General features: G+C 52.6%; 1 protein-coding gene across 1 annotated transcript; it reads left to right on the top strand.

The window, feature by feature from the left end:
- Window positions 1-2,103: 2,103 nt before the first annotated feature.
- Window positions 2,104-10,748, top strand: SNX20 (sorting nexin 20). The gene is made up of 4 exons (XM_035025236.1): window positions 2,104-2,213; window positions 5,388-5,526; window positions 7,003-7,154; window positions 8,686-10,748. Exons 2-4 carry the CDS (start codon window positions 5,397-5,399, stop codon window positions 9,352-9,354), a joined length of 951 nt encoding a protein of 316 aa, XP_034881127.1. The 5' UTR covers window positions 2,104-2,213; window positions 5,388-5,396; the 3' UTR covers window positions 9,355-10,748.
- The last annotated feature ends 13,564 nt before the right edge of the window (window positions 10,749-24,312 follow it).

The following is a 24,312-nucleotide window of genomic DNA, read 5'->3' on the forward strand; positions in this document are numbered from 1 at the left end:
TGCCCCACTCCCCTAAATTAATTAATTATTTAGATATTTTTTAAAAATGAGCAATGGATTTACCACAATAGCCAAACTGTGGAAAGAGCCAAGATGTCCATCGACAGATGAATGGATAAAGAAGATATGGTATATATATATACAATGGAATATTATGCAGCCATCAAAAGGAATGAGATCTTGCCATTTGCAACGACGTGGATGGAACTGGAGGGTATTATGTTGAGCGAAATAAGTCAATCAGAGAAAGACATGTATCATATGACCTCACTGATATGAGGAATTCTTTATCTCAGGAAACAAACTGAGGGTTGCTGGAGTGGGGGGTGGGGTGGGAGGGATGGGGTGACTGGGTGATAGACACTGGGGAGGGTATGTGCTCTCGTAAGCGCAGTGAATTGTGGAAGACTGTTGAATCTCAGATCTGTACCTCTGAAGCAAATAGTGCAGTATATGTTAAGAAAAAAAAAAAGACCCAAGTGGAAAAAAAAAAAGAAGAAGAAGAAGAAGATGGCAGGAGGGGAAGAATGAAGGGGGGAAATCGGAGGGGGAGACGAACCATGAGAGACGATGGACTCTGAAAAACAGACTGAGGGTTCTAGAGGGGAGGGGGGTGGGAGGATGGGTTAGCCTGGTGATGGGTATTAAAGAGGGCACGTTCTGCATGGAGCACTGGGTGTTATGCGCAAACAATGAATCATGGAACACTATATCTAAAACTAATGATCTAATGTATGGTGATTAACATAACAATAAAAAATAAAAAAAATAAAAAAAATAAAAATGAGCAATGGACTTGAACAGAGGATATAAAGATTGAAACTAAGCCCATGAAAAGATACTCTACATCACTCCTTATTAGGGAAATGCAACTTAAAACCATAATGAGACGTCACTACACACCCACTAGAATGACTACAATAAAAAAATACTGACCACATCCAGTGTAGGTGGGGTTGTGGAACACCTAGAACTCACAGGCACTGTGGCGGTGGGTGGGAGCACAGAAACACAGCCACGGGAGGAAACCTTTGCCATAATCCAGGAGAGTTGAAAGCTATTCAGCGATTCATACTCTAAGACCCAGGGATTTCACCTTACATAAACATGTGCACTTGGATAAACGTAGAAGAATATTCCCAGCAGCATTGATCACAATGGCCCAAACTAGAAACAACCCAAAAGTGCATTCACAGACCAAAAAAAAAAAGAAAAAAGGAGAAATAATGATGTATTCAAATAATGTAGCAACACAACAACAAAAATGAAAAAACTCTAGCTACACACACATACAAATTGATGAATCTTATACACAGAAATGTTGAACAAAGGAAGCAAGACACCAAAGCATACAAACACTATGCGTGGCTCAATTTTATAAAATTCCAAGATAGGGAAAATTAAGCTCTATTGTTTCGGGGTCTATTCAAAGATCGTAAATTTACAAAGAAAAGCAGAGAAGTGACCCCAGTCAGAATTCGGAGTGGGACTGCCTCTAATGGGGAAGAAGGGGATCATAGCTGAGAAGAGACACATGGTGGCCTTCTTGGGGGCTATCTATTTTTTTTGTTGTTTTGTCCCAGTCTTCTGTCCTCAAGGTCACAAATACTAGTGGCCATGAATCACATCACAGCCCAGAGGTCTGACTTCCCCGGTACTTTCTGTTGGGAGAACTGGATGCAGTTTTGCTCAGAGAAAGGCACCAAATGGAACTGAGAGCTTACCCCATTTCCCTTCCACGTGAGGCACTGGCTCTGTACTCCAAACCTCAGTTTCCCCACTTGTCAGTGAAGCATGAGGGCCCCCATCAGGCCTAGCTCATAGGGGAGAATAATGAATGTTAAAGAGGGATGGGGGATACTGTTGGGATGCCAGAGATTATCTGGGACTCTGAGGGACAGCCAAGCTAGCTGCAAGGCTGTGTGAGGCCCAACTGGATCCCTCAGAACTAGGGCTCTCGGGGCCTGGTCCTGCCTTGCCCTGTTCTGCCCTGCCCCTGCCCTGTGGGACCCCGTCAGCAGGGTTCAACGTACTGTCTGTCATCAGCCAATGGGCTGGGGCACCAAGAGCGGGTCACACAGCCTATTTCCTGTTTTCAAACGGGGAACTTAGAAGCTGCAGCTCGCTGGAGCCTGGAACAGAGGGGAGCTGAAGACGGCCATGTGATACTCTTCCGGGACCCCTGGACCCACACAGGGCCAGAGAAGCTTCAGGTCAGTGTTTGATCCCAACCTCAGTGAGTCTCTGCCCGCCCCCACCCCGTGGTCTGAGTCCCCTCTCCCTGTGGCCCTCCCTCACTACCTGTTGGGGGCAGGGCGGGGTAGGGAAGGGTTGGTGACAGCCTCTAAGTGTAGGGCTCTCCTTAGCTCATTGGGGTAGAGCAGGAAGCAGCTTCCTGACCCTCCATCACCTCAATTCTTTTGAGATACTTCGACGACCCCTCTTGAGGCTGGGGAATAAGTCACCACACCGGTGTTTCTCAAAAATTGGTGCCAGAGAACTCCAGTGTCAGTATAGCTCCGGGGGACCAGTGCAACAGGCAGAATCCAGGGCCCATCCCCAGACCTGCCAGATGGGACTCTCTGATGTCAAGAGCCAGGAAACCTGCTTGTTACAATCTCCCAGCACCCCCATCCCCCTGGGGGATTCCCAAATGTGAGTGTGCTCACCCAGTGTCTCAGTCCGATGGAAAGTCCTCTGCAGCCCCCTCAGGAAGATAGCATGGGCTCAGAATGTAGCCCAGTGTAGCCATCAGAAGGCCTGGCCATGGGGGGCAGCCCTCGGAGGGAAGAGTGGTGCTCAGGGCCTGGGAGGGGAAGGAGCAGAATGTTTGCACACACACACAGCTGGAGGGGGAGGGGGCTGGGCTGGATGGGGAGGGGGCTGGGAAGCTGCTCTGTCTCCTGGGCTGAGCACAGGACCCGCACCCAAGAGCACCAACATTTGCAGGATTTTCTTGTCAAATCTAGAAATCTTTGCTATACAGGGTATGGGAGGGGAGAGAAGTACCCATGGAACCCCATGTGTCATTATCCCCGAAGAGCTTTTGGAGTGACAGGCTGTTTTCCCCATTTCACAGATGAGGAGACTGAGGCCTAGAGAGGAACAGGAAGATGGGCAAGTCTCCATGCAGGCACCAGTGCATGACTTTCTCCTTTTCACTCCCCTCATGGTGACTCCCAAACAACCCTGTAGGAGAAAACATAAGGGAACTGGCTTTGGCTGCTGAATTTGATTTTTATTCAAAGCCCTGGGTTCACACTCAGCTCTCCCAGGTCTTTACTGGTACGTCCAGCCAAGGCCATGATTCCTGGGGTCTCACAGGGTCTCTGGGAGAACTGTGCCCTGCTTCTGACCTGGCACCAGCCACCTGAACAGGACAGCAGAGCTGGAAGGGCTGGGACAACTGAGGCTTGCCATCACCCATTCTACAGATGAGCTAACTGAGGCAGGGACATAGGAGTGCCCACAGAAAACACTGGGCTTCCAAGAACCCTGGCCACCCAGAGTCCACTATGTAATAGAGCATGCAGACCACTCACCACCTTGCCAGGGCACCCATCAGGATATAGAGAACTTGTCCCCTACCAACCACTGTCTTGTCGGCAGGACAGAGCTTGAGACCACACTTCTCAGGTGGGGACACCAAGGCCTGGAGATACTAAATAACTTGCATACGGACCCACAGTTGGTCAGGATGGAAGGCCTGACTCCTTAAGGAGAGAAGCACAAACGAGGTGTGCAGGCTCTAGCAGGCTCAAGTGTGTGCAGCCCTGGGCCAGCCATGCCCTTGCTCTGTGCCTCAGTTTCCCCATCTATATAAAGTAAGGTTGGACGGAGGTTCCCGGGGAGACACGCGCTGGGCAATGGCACAGAACCACCTGGAGAATGGCCCAGGGTTCCTTTCACCTGAGCCAGCAAGAGCTGCCCCCCGAAGGAGGCACCCTGGCCCCCGCTGACCTCAGCTCTCCCCAAGCCAGGCCTGTCCAGGGGACCCCTCAGCCCTGGAGGTGGGATGGGCTCAGTCACACCCAGGGACAGAGCTGGGACTCTGTTACGGCAGCAGTAATCCCACCCCCTCTAGGCCATAGTCAGCAGAAGGGTTCAGACACGGGGCCGGGAATGCAGCAGACCCGGCAGACCAGAGTTCGCGTCCCAGCTCTGCCCCGTGTGCCCCTTGCAGCTCCTCCCTCGGATCGAGTGAAGAAGGACGTAAGATCGCTTGCACCCTTCTGATTGCAGATTTCTGTGCCAAAGGGGTGCCCCAGCTACTCGCTCCATCTGAGCTAATATTCTCATCATCCCGTTTCTAATTTGTCTATTCCAATTTACACCTTAATTTAGAGTCACTGATTTTCAAATATTTCTCCAAGTATTATCAGGTGTCCAATATCAATAGCAGGGACTATTATACAGCACCTGGTGTGTGCAGAGCCCTGAGCACGGTCTCCCCAACTTGGAACCGTCACGCCAGCCCCGTGAAGGCAGGTTCCGTTCTTATACCCATCTTATGGGAAACTGAGGCACAGAGAATTGCAGGCACCAGGTCCTCTCGTTCACGGATCTGGGTCACAGAGTTACTGCATAAAATAGCCCCGGCCCTCCTGCTGCTTGCCCTCCCCTGGCCCCGAGGAGGGGTTCCACCTGCATCCTTGTGCTTCACCTACTAGCCTTCGGATCATGGGTAGCCCCAAGTCTTGGTTCCTTTATCGTAAGATGGAGGTAAGACTCCTTCTGCACATGGAGTCAGTTACGTGAGCGAGTGGGTGTTGAAGGCAGAGCGTACAAACTGACCCGTCACAGACATTCGGCTTTGCTTGTGGGGCAGGCTCACCAGCCACGTCACCGTGAGCTAAACCTCAGTTTCCTCTTCTGTGATTGGGAGTCACGAAAGATTTTTGTGGGTCTGAAATAAGTGGATGTGAAGAACCTAGGTGTCTATGAAGTGTGTTCCACAAGTCGTCAGTAAGTGTTTGCTTAGAGAGGGAGAGAGAGATGGGAAGGATACATCCCTGGACCCCTACTTTGGGCACTGAGATTTTATTTACACGTGGAACATAAGTGGAGTATTGGAATGTTCTTCAGGACAAGCCGGCATCTTTCTCCCAAGTAATCCTGAAAGCCACTACCTTGGCTTGAAATCACGGCATTTAAAATTCAGAGAACTTGATCATAGAAGCATTGTAACAATAAGAGAAGGCCTCGGACTGATCAATCCAGCCAAGGGGCAGCAGACCCAAGCCTCGCATGTGACAGCTGGGCGGACAGCTAGGTGGGCAGGGGAGGGCTCAGCCATGGGGACTATGACACAGATCCTAGCACCCCAGGACCCACCAGGAACCCCAACGTGAGCGGGAAATCACTGTTGTCTCTTGCCCCCCTGGCAGCCTTGGAGCATGGCAAGTCCCAAGCACCCGGGGTGCCCTGGATGGACGGGACCCATAGCCAAGTGCACGGCTGGGACCAAGCAGGAAGCATCAGCCGCTGGCCGAGACCTCCCGTGTCCAGGACCCGAAGGGCACTTAGGTGGGTTTGGGGCTTGGTCAGAGATAGAGGTTTGAAGATATTCAGAATCCAAACATTGGGTACTTCAACAGGTGCCATGGGAGAGGGGGTAGCTTTCTCAACTTGGCACAAGAACTTGGTGCCTGTTGTTTTTCTGGGAGAAGGTCCCAGGAATCATAAGGGTACATCGAGGAAAGAAAGGGCGGGAAGCCAGTAAGGTGTTGATTACTGCTGCGGGCAACTGGGCTCAGTCCCAGCGGGGGTCTTCTGCAAGCCGTAGGAACGTATCTCAGAGTTGTCCCATCCAGGAGGCCAGGAGGCCAGGCTACTACCCACCAGCCCGCCAGTCCCATCCTTCATCCAGCTCCAGAACAGGCTGCTTTAGCTCAAGAAAGCCCCCTGTGTGAGAGCCCTAGGTGCCTCTAGTAGGAAGCCGGGGGGGGGGGGGGGGGGGGGGGACGACACATTGCAGAGCACTGAGTGCAAAGCAGCCCAGCCCCCCGCTGTGTGCACCCCAGCGCCATCTCCTGGAGCAAAATTTGCTCATTCATGCGGTGGTTCAGTCCGAGCCTATGCCTGCTCTGTCCTTGGCCCCGGGGGGAAACAGGAACCAATCCAACACTGCTGGCCCTCAAGGTCGGTGGGGAAACAGATCTGTGAAAAATAATTCGAGATGTCACCAGAAAGGCTATAGGGAAAAGGTGGGAGGCTCTTACTCTAATGCGAGGGGACAGTCGAAGTGACATGTGTGCTGGGTCTTGAAAGACACCACGGAGAAGGGACACCCCGCCCCCCCGGGGGGCCCCACATCCTTTGAAATAAAATGCACAATGATTGGTGCATTTTGGTGGGGAAGGATTCTAATCTTTCCCGAGATGATCAGAATGGCCCCCGGGGCACCTGAGGGCTAAGAGACGCTGTGAGTTTTCCAGGTAGGGAAATAGGAGGGTTGCATTTAAGGCAGAAGGCGTAGCACGTGCAAACAAAAGCAGGGAACGTGGGAAAGGAGATGAGACAGTGGGGAGGGGCCCACCAGGCTGAGCCTGGAGCCCAACATCCTCAATGGCTCCCTCCACTGGTCACTGAGGCCTGTGCTCAGGCTCCCGCCCCCCCCCCCCCCCCCCCACCGGGCGAGGACACCGTGTCAGTGCCCTAGGGAGTATAGAAAGGAACAGTCACCATCCCTGCTTCTCAGGAGCATGGGTCTCACAGTGGCCAGTCTGCAGGCCGGAGGTGGCTGGTGCGACACACACGTGCGGCATTTCCCGATGGAGAAACTTGCTGGGGGATGCGGGGCTATTTCAGGTTGCGGGTGGTGGGATGGCTGCAGTGGGGTTTGGGGCGCAGGAGTCTGGGTGGGCGGGGCCGGGGAGCGGGAAAGGCATGGCCCTTCCAGATTCGGACTTCCCATCCCCAACAGACCCAGCCATCTCCCCAGACCCTTGTCCCCAAAGTGCACTGGCCTGGTGCAAGTGCTGACGGGTGCCGTCCCTCCAGACGCTCACGGCGGCCCCAGCCCCAACTCCAGCATGACCACCGGGGAGCTGCAGGAGTACTGGCGGAAGGAGAAGCGCTGCTGGAGACGCGTCAAGCTGCTCTTTGAGGTCGTGTCCGCCCGCATCGAGGAGAGAAAAGTCTCCAAGTTTGTGGTAAGCTGAGATCAGACAGGGAGGGCGAGCCTTTCACCACTTCCTTCCCGGCCCTGGGCCTCAACTTGCCCCACTATGAAATGGGCCGACGCAGCTTGACTGACAGAGTTCTAACAGAGACAACGGTCAGAAAGCAAGATTTTGCGCTGGGCATTGTGTTAAGCACTGTGCGAATTGGAGAGGAGTGAGTCACGGTCCCTGATCCTGAGAAGGAACTAGCCCAGATGAATTCCACGGCAGCCAGAACTAGCCAGCTGTGTCCCTTCGCCACAGTTTTTGGTATCCCCACTCATTTATATTATTAATAATAATTATATATTGCATAAAATAATGATAGATAATAATTAACCTCTTTTTCTTTAAATCTGATTGCTTTTTTAAAAACACAAAATCACTATCTTTCAAAGGGAAACCAGTATCACATAGCATAAAGAAAAGGTAATCTTGAAAGTAAATAAGTGGCAAGGAAAGCTAAATGCTGTCATTAGATTCTAGCTGGTTACGCCATGGCTGGCGGCAAGCTCTGGGCTTGGGGGGCTGCTCTCTGTTAAAATGGAATTTGAGCCCTTGGCGGTGGAGGTGTGCAGGTCCAAGTAGGAGCCACGCTCAACCTTTTTCCCCTCCTGGCCCCTTAACTGGGACCAGGATAGCAATAGTGGGGGCTAAGTGCTGACTGCAAGTTGAATCCAGTCCCCCGTGGTTGCAGAGCGTTAACTCATTCCATCCTCACCCAGCGAGGGGGGTACTATTACTATCCTCATTTCCTGGACGGGAAAACTGAGGCCCCTTGCTGTTCAAGTACCCACCTAAGACCACACAGCTAGACCGTGGCGGGGCTGGAATTATAACCCAAGGAGCCTGAGCCCTCATTAGTATTCTCTAACTGCAAGAGAACTGAAAAGCAATCATCTCCTTACCATTGACCTTCACCGCGAGCATACCACCCAAAACCACCTCTCCCGTGTGGCCGGCTCGGGAAACGCAGACCGAACCCAAGCTCCCCAGTTCAGGAACCCGAGGCCCAGTTTTGACGATGAAAGTCCGGAGCACCCCCAGGCGCCCTGCGTCACCTGCTTCTGTGCTCCTAGTCCCACGAGCCGCCTCCGTGCCGCTGTGTTTGTTACTCTCGCGTGGCCTCTTGTCACCAATCGCTTGTACAGCTCAGCCAATGCTGGTAGCAATTTACAACAGAATTGCATGGAACGGGGGGCGCCTGGGTGGCTCAGTCGGTTAAGCGACTGCCTTTGGCTCAGGTCATGATCCTGGAGTCCCGGGATCGAGCCCCGCGTCGGGCTCCCCGCTCAGCGGGGAGTCTGCTTCTCCCTCTCCTTCTGCTTGCCTCTCTGCCTACTTGTGCTCTCTATCTGTCAAATAAATAAAATCTTTAAAAAAAAAAAAAGGAATTGCATGGAACGGTAACCCATTTTCGGGCTCCGCTTTAAATGATCATCATCATTATTTTTATCTGCCGGGGAAAACCTTCCATTAGGATGTAGTCAATGCTCTCTCTCTCTCTCTCTCTCCACTGCAGATGTACCAAATCGTCGTCATCCAGACAGGGAGTTTTGACAGCAACAAAGCCGTGCTGGAACGGCGCTATTCAGACTTTGAGATGCTCCAGAAAAGCCTCCTCAAGACGTTCAGGGAAGAGATCGAAGACATCGTCTTCCCCAAGAAGCACCTGATGGGCAACTTCACCGAGGAGATGATCTCCGAGCGCAAGCTGGCCTTCCAGGAGTACCTGAGCCTGCTCTACGCCATCCGCTGCGTGCGGCGCTCCCGCGAGTTCATCGACTTCCTCACGCGCCCCGAGCTCCGGGAGGCGTTCGGCTGCCTGCGCGGGGGGCAGTACGGCCGGGCCCTGGACATCCTGGTGCGCGTGGTGCCCCTGCAGGAGAAGCTGACGGCCCACTGCCCCGTGATGCTGGTCCCGGCGCTGTGCGCCATGCTCGTTTGCCACCGGGACCTGGAGCGGCCGGCCGAGGCGTTCGCGGCCGGGGAGAGGGCGCTCCAGTGCCTGCAGGCCCGGGAGGGTCACCGCTACTACGCCCCGCTGCTGGACGCCATGCTCCGCCTGGCCTACGCGCTGGGCAAGGACTTCGTGTCTCTGCAGGAAAAGCTGCAGGAGAGCCAGCTCCGCAAGCCCAGCCCCTGGGGCTTCACGCTGAAGGAGCTCACGGTCCGGGAATATCTGTACTGAGCCCCTCTGGCGGGGGGGCCGGAGACTGCGGATGGCCGCGGCTCGAGGCACTGTTTGGGGGGGGGGGGGTCGTGTTTAGTGGGAGGAGCCACTTGAGGCTCTAACTTGCTGGGTGACCTCGGACAAGCCCCTCCTCTGGTCCTCCGCATCCCCATCTGTGTGGATCGGAGGTGCTCCCCGGGGCTCCTCGGAAGCCTCTGCTTGCGTCGTGGGTCCCTTTGATGCCAGGCTCACCTCGTCTGGAAACCACAAACCCAGCTGCCAAAATGCCGGACAGTAAGATCCAGCTTCCTGATGCTTTGGGGCGTCACTGGAGGGGAGGTTTACATTGCACGGCCTGGACAAAGCTTAACCCACTTCCTCCAGGCAGCTCTCCCCACCAGCTGTCTGTCTTTCCTCTCTGCTCCTCCTCCCTGGGCATTGCCTGCAAAGATCCCCACCATCATCCTAACTCTTCTAGCTCTTCTCTCTTAGCCTGTAGACCCGGCTCAGCAAAACAAAAGCTCACCCATGGCTCCTCAAGGCCAGCTTGTCACCGGGGTGGGGTGTATGTTACCCTTTCAAAGGTGGGAGGATACTGGGCTAGAACGTCATCCTGTCATAAGATTCTGTGAAACAAGGCATTTTTAGGAAAGGAAGTTGCCAACAATTCTCTGGTAGGATGCTATAACTCAGTGTCCAGGTGGGTTTTCATTTATAAGGCACCTGGCCCTTGACGAGGCTCCCTGAGTTATATAGACATAGCCCCCAAAGGAGGTGGGGGATGATACCCAGTGCAGCCTCTGGGAAGAACAGAGATTGAATGCTTAACACCTTCCCATTTGAGGAGCAATGTTCTTGGAACCCCTCTGATGGGTTGGGATGCCCTTGACTGAAGTCTGCTATCAGGAAAGGACACCAGGAGCCCAGAGTGGAGGGGGAGCCTGGACCTATAACCTAGGTTCAACACCGGGCCTGAAGCCGATGGTCCAGGCTGGTTTGGGGCAATATGTGCTTGAGGCTGGAAGTCCCTGAAGACCTAAACCATCTGGCTGAGCTTATCAGGGTGAAATAAAGAGCCTGTAACTTGGCATCCTCATGCGGGGCACCAGTTTGGCCCCTGCAGGGATCCAGGCTCAGCAAAGGGATCCCTGTAGCAGGGAAGGGGCCTTCACCAAACTGCACCAGAATGTGTTCAACAGCGACACCGTGTGGCAGCAGCTGGAGTGGCCCAATCAGGCTCTGCTCTGGAGGCGAGAAACAGCCTGACACTTTGGGACAAAGAAAGCCTCAGGTGTCTCAATTTACTGCAGGAGAAGGACACTTTGAGTGTGAGACGTTGGACCTCTTGAAAATCTGGGCATAGAGAAAATTAAAGTGTTCAGTGGAAAAATAAAAGGCCGTGACTCTATTTGCAATGGTAAAGAAGACCTTCCTGATTGTGTAAGTCATTTCATCAAATGTAAAATGCCACCTCGACTCTCAGGTGCCCCAAATAGTCACTCAGAAGGAAAAAAATGCCCAATCCGGGAAGTTTAATAGGAGTTTCCAGCAAGAAGCTGGGAGAGCAAAGAGGTAGCTCTCCACGTAAGGGTCGACGTGGGAGAAACCAGCTTCAGAGAAAGGGACAATCAAGAAAGGCGGGAATCAAATTTGGCACGAGGTGAGGGGCGGGAATCTCCTCCTCAAATCCGAACTGCAAGGTTTGGGGTCTGAACACATACAGTGTGGTGCACAATACTTCAAGCAGAGAGGTGTCTTCTCCCTTCCCAGGCTTCCTCCTGTCCGCGTGCCCCCATCCAGGACCCAGGGAGCGCCAGGTGGGAGCACCGTGCCAGCCTCACCCAGGTCCAGGAACCCCCTTCTGGGCACTCAGGCCCTAAGCCTGAGGGGGCTTGTTCCCATGAAGGCCTCCTGTTGGCTGGGGTCAAGTTACCTGGTGAGCCCATGTGCCTGGGATGCGGGTCTCTTGCCTGACCCCGAGCCAGGATGGGAGGATGGCACTGCGTGTGAAAACCCAGAGCTCCCCAGCACTATTGGAGCCCAGCTGTGTGTCCCGGGCTTTCCTCATCACTGCCGGCCCAGCTCTGCTCAGGAGATATTCTTATCCTATCTTACCGATGAGGACACAGACACCCTGATGGCTGAAGTGACTTGCCCGAGGTCCCACAGCTCACAATGGGTAGAGCAGGAAATTAAACTCAGGCCGGTGTGACCCCCAGCCTGTGCCTTTCCCACTGAACCCGACTTTGGAGGGGAGAGAGGAGAGGAGGCGGTAGGGATATGTCCCTGGTCCTCTCATCTTTAAAGGGCCCTTAAAGATCATTTCTCTCGTCTCTGTTTCTAGGTGGGAAACAGGCCTGGAGAAGGAACTCCCTCAAGGTCACCCAGGGAGACAGGGACAGCTCTAGGACCAGGCCTGGGGTGTCCACATCCAAGTGACGCGGTCTGGCAGGCAGGGCAGACAGAATGATCCCGGGCTGGAATTCCAAGAGGTCATTGGGGGTCACCCAGCAAGACCTGGGGGCGCAGTATCAGTCTGGAAGCTTGGGCCAGGGCCGGCCAGCCAGGAGGCTCAGTTCAGGGTGGGCTCTCCCCAGCATGCCCCTCGCTCTGGAAGTTCCCTTGGCTGTAACTCTGCCCGGGAGCTGCAATCCCACCTGCTGGTGGGGGAGGGGTACTTGCTCAGGGGCTCTCCAGATGCTTCCTGTCCCTCCTGCAGCAACTCAGCAAAGCGCTGCCTTCCTGGCATCCTCCCACTCAGCCACACACCCCCTCCCCTTGGGGCCCCACAATGCCACCACCTGTTCCATCATCCACTTGCCATTTTCCTTTCAGCAGTCCCCCTTTCGCTTATGTAAATTTCTTTGAAAAAGAAACTTCCGATTACCGCTCTAGATGGAAAATCAGAATCAGAATCACTTGCTATAATTAGGAAGGTAGCTCTAAAAATCCTCACAATGAAACCTATTGCCGTTAGTACACCTCACAGGCCTTTGCGACAGGCCTTGAAGGTGAGGCCGCCAGAGGTTCTTTGTTCAAAGAGACAGAGAGACAGGTGTTAAGGACCCGTCATCACCAAGTTGAGACTTGTCTTCGATTTACTCAGAAGGACTGGACAATACTGCAAGAGGAAAGAAGTTTCTGACCATGTGGACTGGATCGTTCGATGTTGTCTGTGCATTATCCCCTACCATCTGGGTCTTGCTCCCTGCTGCTGGGCCCGTGGCCCTGGTCCCCCACCCCCAGCCCTGTATTCAGCCCTGCTGGCTCTCCAGCTCCTCAGTTGTGGGCCTGATTTTGACTTTTGTTAACATTCTCGGCTTTCTTTCTTTCTTTCTTCTTTTTAAGATTTTATTTATTTATTTGACAAAGAGAGAGAGAGCGCGCGCCAGCATAAGCAGGGGGAGCAGCAGAGGGAGAGGGAGAAGCAGGCTCTCCCTTGAGCTGGGAGCCCAATGCGGGGCTCGATCCCAGGACCCTGGGATCATGACCTGAGCCAAAGGCAGACACTTAACTGACTGAGCCACCCAGGCGCCCTGACATCCTCGGCTTTCAACACCCCACTTGGAAGGCGATACCTAGGCTCCAGCTCCTGGCTTCATACCTGATTTCAGGTCAGACCCCCCAACTGGAAGGAAAATTCTGTCTCAGTCAAAACCTGAAGCTGCAGTATGTCCTCTGGTTGGTGTCACTGTGCGCCCCTGGTATGAACAAGAAAATACTGCTCCCCCAAAGAGGCCCTGCACAGAGCCCTACTCTCATGGTCTGCACCCAGAATAGGCTCTTGCCAGCCGTATCCATCTATCTGTGCATATTCTCATTTTCTCGGTAAACAGTGATTGATGACACTCCCACTATTTTGCTAGACTCTGCCAAGATCTGGGGACACAGCGGTGAATGGCACAGCCCCTGTGCTGACCTTATCGAGGTTAGAAGGGAGTCACTCACAGAGCAAACAGAAGCTCTGTTTGACAGAATGGTCTCCCTCAGCCAGGTAGTCAAGGAAGGCTTCTCAGAAGAGGAGGTGTTTAAGGAAGCCACAGAGAAGGCTAAGGAGGCAGACACTGCAGCATGGGGAGGGGAGAATTTTAAGCAGAGGTAAAGCAGAAGCACCCCTAAGCAGGAGCCTCCTCTGTCCCTGGGGACCCTTAGTTGAGGCCCCGGGCCCAGAAAGGGGGCAGGCCCAGGATGCCCCTTCCCCGATGTGTCACGCTGACGGTACCCACTGCAAGGAAGGGTTCCAAGTGCTGCCAAATAACGCCTGGCAAGCCACATGTGTGCCATCATCCATCTCCAGTGACTGGCTCGTTGCAAAGTGAGCAAGCTGGGAGCTTGTGTTTAGGGAGCACAGACCCTTTTGGTTACAAGCAACAGAAAGCCAGGGGAGGAATTTATTATCAGAAGAGTCTAGGAATAGACGAGCTTCAAGCCAAGTTGGATCCAAAGAATCAAACCTTGTCATCTGGTCTCTAACTTTCACTTTCTGTCTTTCTCTGTTCTGCTTCCCTGCTTTGCCTCTTTCTCTCGACAAGCTCTCCTCCTGGTGACAAGATAGCTGTAGCAACAGCAGGCTCCTAGGCTCCCTTCTTGGCAACCCCAGTGGCTCCCCCTCCAAGGCCTTGTGAAACCCCTCATCTGCAGGATATATACCAAACACCCTCATGTCCTTTCCTGAGGGGCCAGGCAGGGCAGATCCTGCCCCCAAGTCCGGCAACCACAGTGAGCTTGCCCAGCCTTCAACAGAAATAAGTCTTAACATATTGTTTTGTAAGCTGCTTTTCAAATTTTAAAATAGACTTTGTGGTTGTTGTTGTTTTTTTAGATCAGTCTCCAGTTCACAGCAAAATTGAGTGGAAGGTATGGAGATTTCCCACATAGACCCAATCCCCACACACACATAGCCTCCCCCATGATCACATCTTTCACCAGCGTGATACATTTGTTACAACTGATGAACCTGCACAGACACGTCATTATCACCCAGAGTCCATAGTTTCCATGAGGGCTCACTCTTGGTGTTGCACTTTCTGTGGGTTTGGACGAATGTAACACCCACTGACATGTACCCACCCTTATGGTATCATACCGCATACAATAAAATCAAAGTATGATTAGAGTATGATTAAATTTTATTTATATATCATGAGCACTTTACTATAATATATAACATTTTCCATGGTGTTTTTTATTTATTTTAACCGTCTTGTAATGTAATTTTCCTCATTACAGGCAACACCACAACGAAGCCCTGGATGCAGTGTCTTTTTGTATTGGTACACTCTCGAGGCAATTTCTAACTGTGGTGTCTCTGAATCATAAGCACTTTCCATGGTTTTGATAATGTTAATTTCTCTCCAGAGAGTCTGTGCTAACTCACTCCTCTACCAGCTGAGTATGAGAGATGCCCGTTTCCGTGAACCTTCCATAGCACTGGGACGGTAGCTCTTTTAAACTATTTCCAGTGTGAACGATGAGAAGTGGTATCCACGGCTTAATGTGCATTTCCCTGGTGTTAGTATGAACATTTGTCATAGGCTTATTGGTCACTCTCGTTGTACTGAAGGTTATTGAAATGTTCTTTCCCCCCCCCTTGCATCGGGCACTTCTGGAGGGAGGCGGGACCGAGGCGGGATCTCATCCCGCAATTTAAGAAGCGGCCAGCAGATGGCGCTGCCACACCGGCGGCTCCGGGAGCTTCCGCGCAGCGCTGGAGGAACGAAACCGAAGGGAAATTGAGCATTTCTCCCAAAGGGGCGGGGCGGAGGGGGGCGGGGGGGGGAGTCTTTGAAAAACCGTTCGAAGGGGTTTGAAATAATACTAAGAAGAAAGTTTTGCTGGGAAGGCGCTGACGTTTCGTTGCCTCCTTTTCTGCCACCCGTCCCCCTCGCCCCCCCCCCACCAAGCACCCTCACTTGGGGTTCAGGACCTCACTTCCCTTTTCTGCTCCCGCATCCTCTTGCTGCAGCACGCGGACCCAAAGGGGCGGAAGGAGGCCTCCTTGTGGCCGTCCTCCCCCCCCACCCCCCACCTCCAGGGCCTATCAGAAGGAAGGGAGCGAAACTGCAACTACGAACAAAATAAGGTGCCTAAAAATACAGGGCGGCCACCCCTTGCGGTCAGACATTTAACCTGCTGGCTCCTGGGGGTGGGGGCGGGAGTAAGCCTCCCTTGGTATGGGAGCAGGGCCCTTTCTCAAGTATCGGGGGAGGGAGGGTAGGCACCCCCAGAAGCCCTGCCACTTGGCTTCCCAGGAGGGAGGGTTTGGGTGCTACCTCCGACCTTCTGAGGCCCGGGGTGGTGCTGAGAGGTTCTCATCCATCTGCCTACTGAACTGGGGGAGAAGAGGAGCCACACTCTTTGACTTCTTTTCACCATGAAATACCTACCCAGGGCCTCACCCAGAGGCTGTGTGGCTTGGATGGATAAGGGAATAGAGGGAAGGAAGAGGGAGATAGAGTGGGAGGAGAAAGAGAAGAGAAATCTACCTTGCTTGTTAGAGTGGCAATGGGTACAACCACTAAGGAAAACCATCCCCTGAAGCTGACCATAAACTATTACATGAGGACTCAACGATTCCTTTCTTAGGAGTATGCCTTACAGATGGATAGGCAAGCCTGTTCACCAGAAGGCATGAACCAGAATTTCCCAACAGGACTACTCCCAGTGATATCCCCCAACTAGAAAGAGCCCAAATGTCCATGAACAGTGAAACAGTTCAGTAGATGGTGGTGTATTTATATTTATATTTATATTTGTAAGTTGGAATATTATATAGCCACGAAAGCAAACTACACTTATACACAATGAAGCAGTCGAATCTCACAAGCAGGGCCAAGTGTGAGCAGTCGGACCCAAAAGAATAAAGCCTATATGACTCCACTGAACGAAGTTCAGGAAGACAAGAAACAAAATGATGGTTGTTAAGGATGCTTACTTAGATTACAAAACCCTTAAAGGGGGGAAAAAAAAGCAGAAGGGGTTAAAATGAAAGTCAACATAGTGGTTATTACTTCCGGAGTGTGGGGGGATTGTGTGCGGGGGACAGGGAGGATCTCAGCCCACGGGTAGTGTTCTGTTCTTAGTCTTGTGTAGTGGTTACAATGATATTTGCTTTGTAATAATTTGTTAAGCCATGCATGTATATTTATGGGCTTTCTGTTTGCGTTATATTTCACAGTAAAAATATTTCAATAAAGGAATGGATGGATGCAGCAAATATGAATTCAGTATTTATTATGCACCAAGTATGACAGCACGCAGGGCTGGAATTTGAACCCAAGGTTTCCGCCCCCGGCCTGTGCTACATCCCTGGGTATGGGGTGGGGGTGGGGTGATTACATGAACTTCAGGCCTTAGACTAGAGAACAATGCAGCCTAAGATATGTCACACACACCCAGCTAACATGGTGCTCTGACTTAAGTCCATACTTGCCCTAAACCACAGGAAGGAATCATGAAAGGTAGACACTCAGGAATAGCAATCAGCCACTGGGGCAGAGAGATCCCTACAGGTACCTCATTAAAATAATAGTGTGTGGTCAACTGGGGGGATGGCCCGAGTTCTTCCCCGCTCCCTGTCTCCATGCTATTACTATGTGACGCTGCAGTTCGTCTCACTGCAGAGGCGGGGTCAGTTTCCCCACCCCTTGAGCCTGGGCTGTCTTGGACACTTGCTTAGGCCAGTATGATGTGGCACAAGAGACATCAGGCCAGTTCCAAGCCTTGGACTCGAGAGACCTTGCATGTTTCATTCTGCCCCTGTCATGAGAAGAACATACCCAGCGTATCTGGAGGAGGAGAGATTCCAGATGCAGAGCCCAGGGAAGCTGAGATCAAATGACAGCCAGCTACTCCCAGATGTGTGGGCAAACTCCATCAAGATCAGCCACCCTCAATCGTGTGATTTGTGAACTTGAATAATAAAGTGTTTTAAACCACTGGATTTGGGTGCTGTTTGTTATGCAGAAATAGCTAACTGAGACACCGTCTGGAGATAGCTGTGGGGTCTGGGGGACTTGCTGGGAGAGGGTCCTGAAAGGAGATGCCCAGGCTGGGAAGTGATTGGTGCCAGTCTGTCCAACACCCCTGCCTTTGCTGGATTCCCTTCCAGGCTCCAAGCAGCCTCCATGTCACCATCACCGCTGAGGCTCCTGATGCCTGGTACGCAGAGAGCACTCATGCCAGGCCCTTGGTTTAGCACCTTACACTCCTATACTTACGCTACACTTAACCCTCACAACAGCCCTATGGGTTAGGTGCTGCTACCACCCCTGTTTTACAGGTAAGGAGGCTGAGATCAAGAGGTCAGCTGGCTAGCCCAAGGTCACAGGGCTTGTAAGAGGGAGCTGCGATCAGAAGATCAGACGTCTGAGCCTGCACTTTACTTACCTGTGCCATCCTCCTCCCCATCCCAGCCCGCTCCCCTAGCAGCGCTTCCCCAATTGCAGGACACCAAGCCTCTGGGCTCTCAGGAAGACCACCCGCCTCCCTCTGCTTGCTTCCTCCTGGCCCTCAGGGCCACCCAGTTCCAGCAGGGAGGTGGTGCTCAGCAGCAATCCTGTCCCAGAAGAACATGGCTCCTACGGATAAACAAGATGCTAGTTGACAGGAACCAGCAGAAAGGATGTTTTGCAATAGCTCCCAAACAGGATGAAGTGTATAGGAACAGAGTTTGTCATTCTGACAAAGAATCTTGGAATATTCGGGTTGGAGGGGGGACTCCAAAGCTAATCCTGTTCAGGTTTCAGAGTCTTTTTTTTTTAAAGCCACAGGGTCGTTTTCAAATGAAATTTGATATACAGAAAGCCGATACATGAGAAATGGGAGGCCAGGGGGCTCTACCTCAGACCCTGGGGTACTCCTGGGGCTCTACGGACCACTATTTGAGAACCACTCTGGTGAACCAGTCAGGTCATTTTGCTGATGGGAAAGAATCTTAAGGTCACAGAGCACTAGTGTAGAAGAGCCAAGACTTGAACTCACATCTCCTGCCTCCCATCCCTGGGCTTGCTCTTCTGTGCCAAGCATCCAGAAATAAAAAAAAAACACTCATTCCAAAAAGAAAGGCATAAATCTGATGGGTATTTTTACATCGATTTTTTCAAAATGGTGCACTTGTCTTCTCACCTAGTCACTAGGATAGAATTGTTTGGCCATCAAATTTCAAGACCCTGTTTATCACTTTGTTGTGTTTAGCTGGGGGTCCACTGGGACCCTGGGCTCTTTTCCATGGGATCATCTCCCTTGACTCTTACCCTCTCACTTTACTGTGCAGTCCTTGTGTAGCTGGCTGCCTGCAGAGCAGCTACCCACTAGAGCAGCCTTCCCCTGGTGTCTTCACAACCTCCTCCACCTCCTAAGGTGCTGGACAGGCTGCAGGTGCCCGCGGATGCGGGAAGATGCTCCAGAGCATTCCCCAGGTCCAGAGGGAGCCAGAGAGGCCAGGGAAGGAGCGGAGAGTCAGGCATTGGGTGTCTCTGGGTTTCACCCGCCTGCCTCCTTCTGGAAACAGCAGCTGGTTATTCTCCTCTGGGGAGCTGCTCCTCCCTGATTGCAGTCTGTGTAATTGGGGGGGGGGTCGCTGGAGCACTGGTTGTCCTTGAGCCAGCCCCTCTGTTTATCGGGCTTCAATTTCTCTGCTTGTAAGTTGTATTCGTTTCCTCGGTTGCTGTAACACATCACCACACACCGGATGGTTAAAACCACAGAAATGTATTCTCTCACAGCTCTGGAGGCCAGAAGTCTGAATTCAACGTGTCCGCAGGACCACACTCCCTCTGAAGTTCTAGGGCGGGACCAGCGCAATGCCCGACTCCTGGCTTCCATGGCAATCCTCGGACTTCCTTGGTTTACCGAGACATCGCTCCCATCTCTGCCTCCATCTTCACGTGGCCTTGTCCCTTCTGTGTACGTCTGTGTCCAAATGCCCTTCTTCTCAGAAGGACACCAGTCATTGCATTAGGGCGCATCCCAATCCGGTAAGACCTCATCTTGACTTGATCACGTCTGCAAAGACCCAATTTCCAAACAAGGGCACGTTCCCAGGTACCAGGGGTTAGGATGTGAACATGTCTTTACAGGAGACGCGATTCAATCCCCGACATAAGTGGGTTATGTGCCTACTGGGTAGTGGCATCCCTGGATTTTGTGAGATAAATGTGTCAAGGATCGAACCAGGGGCGCCTGGGTGGCTCAGTTGGTTAAACGACTGCCTTCGGCTCAGGTCATGATCCTGGAGTCCCGGGATCGAGTCCCGCATCGGGCTCCCTGCTCAGCGGGGGGTCTGCTTCTCCCTCTGACCCTCTTCCCTCTCGTGCTCTCTGTCTCTCATTCTCTCTCTCAAATAAATAAATAAAAATAAAATCTTTAAAAAAAAAAAAAAAAAGGATCGAACCAAATGACAACTTACCAGAGTCCTTCCCTCTCGGTCCATCACGTGACCCCACAGTCCCCTGCGTGGGCCCCCCTAAAAGCAGGTTTCTAGTCCTTTGTGCTACTCTCTTCAGTGGGGGGGATGGGTCTGTCTCCTCCTTGTCTCCCCCTGGGCACCTGGGGCCACTCCTGGGGGGTGAGTGAGCAGATGACAGGCCTTAAATCCATCTGGGAGTCCTTTAGGTTTGCCCTCCACATAGGCCTTGGACCCCACCCCTTCTCTGCCTCCACAATTCCTGCCTGGCCCCAGCTCCCCTTGACAACTCTGGCACCTCCTGGCTTTCTCACAGCCTCCTCCCTGCCGCCAGAGAGAACTTTCCCAACGGGGATGGATCATCTCCTTCCCCGGCTCAAAGCCCACCTCGCTGTCTTGAGACCCCAGTGATCTTCCGCTTATTTCTTTACCAGCCCCGCATCCCCACGGCACATCAGCCTGGGGGCTGCTCACTGTCTCTCCCTCCATTGTGAGAGAGTCCCTCGGGGGCACAGCTCACCAGGCACTTGCCCTTGGTACCTAGAGGAGGGTGGGACAGGGCTAGTGTCATGGGTGGTCGACCTCTGCAATCCCACGTGACCCCTACCTAGAAGGGCCTCAGGCTTGGTCTAAGACTCCATTGTCACTGTCAGAATTCTCAATACTTTTTGAACAAGGGTCCCCTATTTTCATTTTGCACCAGGCCTTCTAAATCATGTAGCCTCTCCCGGTGTCTGGTAGATAGAAGGTGCTCAGGAGGTAACTGCTGAGTGGTGCCGTAGGCACCCCTTGTGGGGGGAAGCAGATCTTGTGCCCTGCCCACCCCCCACCCCACCACCTCCAATCTCCTTCTGAGAGACTGGGCCTAGACCCTACCCGGGCTGAAGCCTAGAAGAGCTTGCAGGGGAGGGGAGGGAGAGAGCAGGGTAGGACACAAAGCGAACCTGAATCCCCTGCCTCTGTCCCTGGCTCCCTGAAGACACCTCAGAAAGAGCAGTGGCAGAGCCCTGCAACCAGGAGGGGCTGGGGGGCGGGGGGACAGGCTGCTGGAACCTCCCTGATGTGCCCGCGGGCCCCTCAGGAGCCCACATGATGAGCTCACTCCTGCGGGGCACAGTGGGATGGCCAGGTGCACGGATGCGTGACCAGCACTGGGCGGGACCTCCCACTCCCTGGGTCCAGTTCATCCCAGACTGGGGTGCAGCCCCCCCAGTGAGCTCATTCTTTAATGATCCCATTCTTTAACCTGAACCCCAGGCTGAGACGTCAGCCCCTTTCTCTCCTAATCATGGCCAGGAGAAAGCCTCCCCTCCCCGGAAACCCACCTCCCTCTTGCCAATCTCGGATTTCTACAGAGGGAGCCGCCTCCGCTGGGCAACGTGACTTAGCTAGGATTTGATGACATGCTCTTTTCTTGGTTGTTTTGTCTTCTTATGGACCATTCATTCCCCCCCCCCCATTTATGTGGGTGACATAAATATTCCTTATTCAATTAAAAGGCTTACGTTAGGCAAAGGGAATCTTTGTAAATTGTAGCAAGGTGGGGGTGGATATGGCAGGCATTGTGGGGGACCCCGAGGGAAAGGGGGCGCTTCTGAACTCTGGTCCCGGCCCTCACCCAGAGTAGACACTGAGGCTCAGAGCAGGGAGGGGACATGTCTGGAGTCCCACCTTGGGTGGTGACCCCAGTGCTCTCCCCCAGCTGACCATTCAGCCTTACTGTCTGCAGTCCCTGACGAATCAAAGGCGGGGCTGCCACTTTCCTCCCAGAAACCCCCTTCCACCAAGTCCCTTGGGGCTCCCCTCTCCCGACATCGGGGCTCCTTGACCCATTTAAAAACCCAGGCTGCAGGCGAATCCTCCTTAGCAATCCTCAGACAAGCAAGTCTGGAGACTGGAAATCATGTTTCTGCTTTGAAAACTGCCACTGACTACCTTCCCCACCTTCTGCTCAGTAAATCTTCACAGGCCGTGTTTTAAATACTCTTTCTCCTTTTGCTGTGATCAAAGGACTTGCTTGTTCCCCTGATAGGTGACAAAAGATGTCAGAAAGACTAATGAGAGAATGTGGTTGCCGCGCCCCCTTTCTTTCTCCCAGAAGAAGGGGGATCACAGGGCAGAGCTTCTTGGGCTGAGTGGTTAGGGTTGCGTTTAGGATTTAAGCAAGGGAGAGATAAGGGTAGAGGCTAGAGCAGGGATGGAGGAGGGGGCCTCAGGCAGGCTGATAATTTGGCGCCAGTGGTTGACATCAGTTGGGTGGGCCTCCCAGCATGCATTTCCCCCCTGGGCAGAGCATCCCAATTTTGCTTTGGAATAACCACCCTGCCTCCACCAACATCCGGCTCAGGAGGCGTGTCTCCAGCCCCAGCTAGGGGCTGCGTGTGTGACTCAGACCTGGCCCAGTGGAGCCTTATATTCTTTTCGCCCCGAGGTGGGTACGTGAGCCAATCAGAACCACGGAGAAGCAGCCTGGGGCTCCAATGGGACTGAGTGCTAGGAGGAAGGACAAAACTTCCAACTCTCCTCTTGCTGCTTCCGGTGGGCAATGTGACCTAGCTAGCATTTGATGACATGGTTTTTTTCTTGGTTCTTTGCATGGGGATGCAAGCCTGGAGCTGCCGGGGAGCTTGCCCAAGGGGGACTAAGGAAACAGAGCCAAAAAATGGAGGGAGAAATGGTCCACTGAGTGCTGATTATCTTAAGCACCTAGATCAAACCACACCTGCGTACGGACACAGGAAACACCCTTTTTTGCTTCAACTGCTGAGGTTTCTCTTTCATTGTGACAAAAGATGACCATTTCATGATCATCTTTTAATACCTGAATATGTGTCTTCAGGCGCCTTGCTCCCTACCGTGACCCCTCCCTATCCCCAAGGATCTGACAAATACAATTTCTTCAATCACATTTCTAGGCATAATTTCAGCTCCTTCCAGGTTCATCACATACTAACACTGAAAGAGTCTCTGTTGGAGGGCACAAGTTCAGATGGGGAAACTGAGGCTCATTCAAGTGCATACCACATAGAGAGTTTCTAAGATTAGTCACACCTCTGGGGTTGTCTCTGCCTGGGTATCCTCGCACCCAAGAGACAGCCTAGAGGAATGGATCAAAAGTCCTCACAGCCCTGTGACTCCTGCAACTTATATCACTCTCCCTGAACTTAAATGTCCCATTTTATAGGTTCAGGGACTGGGGCAGCAGGGATAAGGAATGTGTGATACTCCTACTCTCATCTCCTTATCCTAACACACACTCATCACTTCACCTTACAGCTAGGAGAGAAGGAGACTGAGCACTGACAACATTGATTGTGCTCCTGGATCTAGCCGTGCCTGAAGGCCCTAGAACTATCTCTTGGATCTTTCAAGAGCCAATAAATCCTCCTTCAAGATTTATTTCAGGATTTTGTCACTTATAACCAAAAGAGTCCTGATTATATAGCTGTATTCAAATCTCTGAGAGGCCATATGCCATGGGACAAAGGGAACAACTATGCCCAGCCAGCCCCAGAAGTCAGGAAGAAGACCTGTCATAGAAAGTTCAGGCATTCCATGGTCTTCCCCAGTTATCTAGGTGGGTTGGGAGCCCCCAGAAGCAGTGGGAGGGGAGGCCGGCTATGTGGAGACTTGGTGGAAACCAGCATGCATGGGATGGGCATAAATACCAGGACGAGGTGCCCTTGGGAGAGGGCCTGGTCTTCCGGGGACTGGGGCCATAGATGCCCCAGACCAATGGTTCTCAAAGTGTCGTCTCTGGACCAGCATCAGGGTCACCTGGAAACTTGTTAGAAATGCATCATCTCAGGCTCTGCCTCAGACCTACTGAATCAGAAACTGGGTGTAGGGCCAGCATGCTGTGTTTTCACAAGCATTCCAGGTGATTCTGATGCTGCATAAAGCTTGAGCACCATGGGCTTGTCTAAGATAAATAAAGTTAGATAAATTAACTTACTCGGTGAGGAGAGGAAAGTATTGACTATTAAGAAGAGATGTGGGGAGCCCAGAGCCCAGCTCTGATCTTTCCTGTTCACAAGTGTCTCAGGGACCTTCAGCAGCTCTGGAAGCTGGTACAGGGTCATCTGCCTCAGGCCCCTTCTGAGCACCCTGTACAGCAGCCTGCCAGGACTGACCCAGAGAGGAGGCAGGGCCCACAGGGCATGAGTGCAGGCAGAGGTTGACCAGATGAACTTTAACCCAACATGCTGGGATCATACACTAGTCAGATCCCTGACTGCAGTCCTGTCCCTAACTCAAGTTCAGTAACTGCCTCCAAGTAGTCAGGATAAGGCTGCATTTTGCAGCAGTAACAAACTAATCTGACATCTTAGTGGCTTAACACATGGCACGTTCCTTTCCTGTTCTCACGAAGCCCAGAGCAAGTCGGGACACTTTCCAGGACAACACAGTGTCTCAGCAGACCAGGCTGCTTGGCTCTTGCAGCTCGGCTATCTCAGGACAAGCCTTCAGGGGCACAGAGAACTGCAAAGACACGCACAGACTCTTACCATTTCCACCCACGTCACTCCCACTTGTAGTCCAGTGGCCAAAACTAGCCTTGTGGTCCCAAC

The sequence above is a fragment of the Mirounga leonina genome, unplaced genomic scaffold (assembly GCF_011800145.1).
Source record: "Mirounga leonina isolate KUSES-001 unplaced genomic scaffold, KU_Mleo_1.0 Mir_180, whole genome shotgun sequence".
Classification (NCBI taxonomy): Eukaryota; Metazoa; Chordata; class Mammalia; order Carnivora; family Phocidae; genus Mirounga; species Mirounga leonina.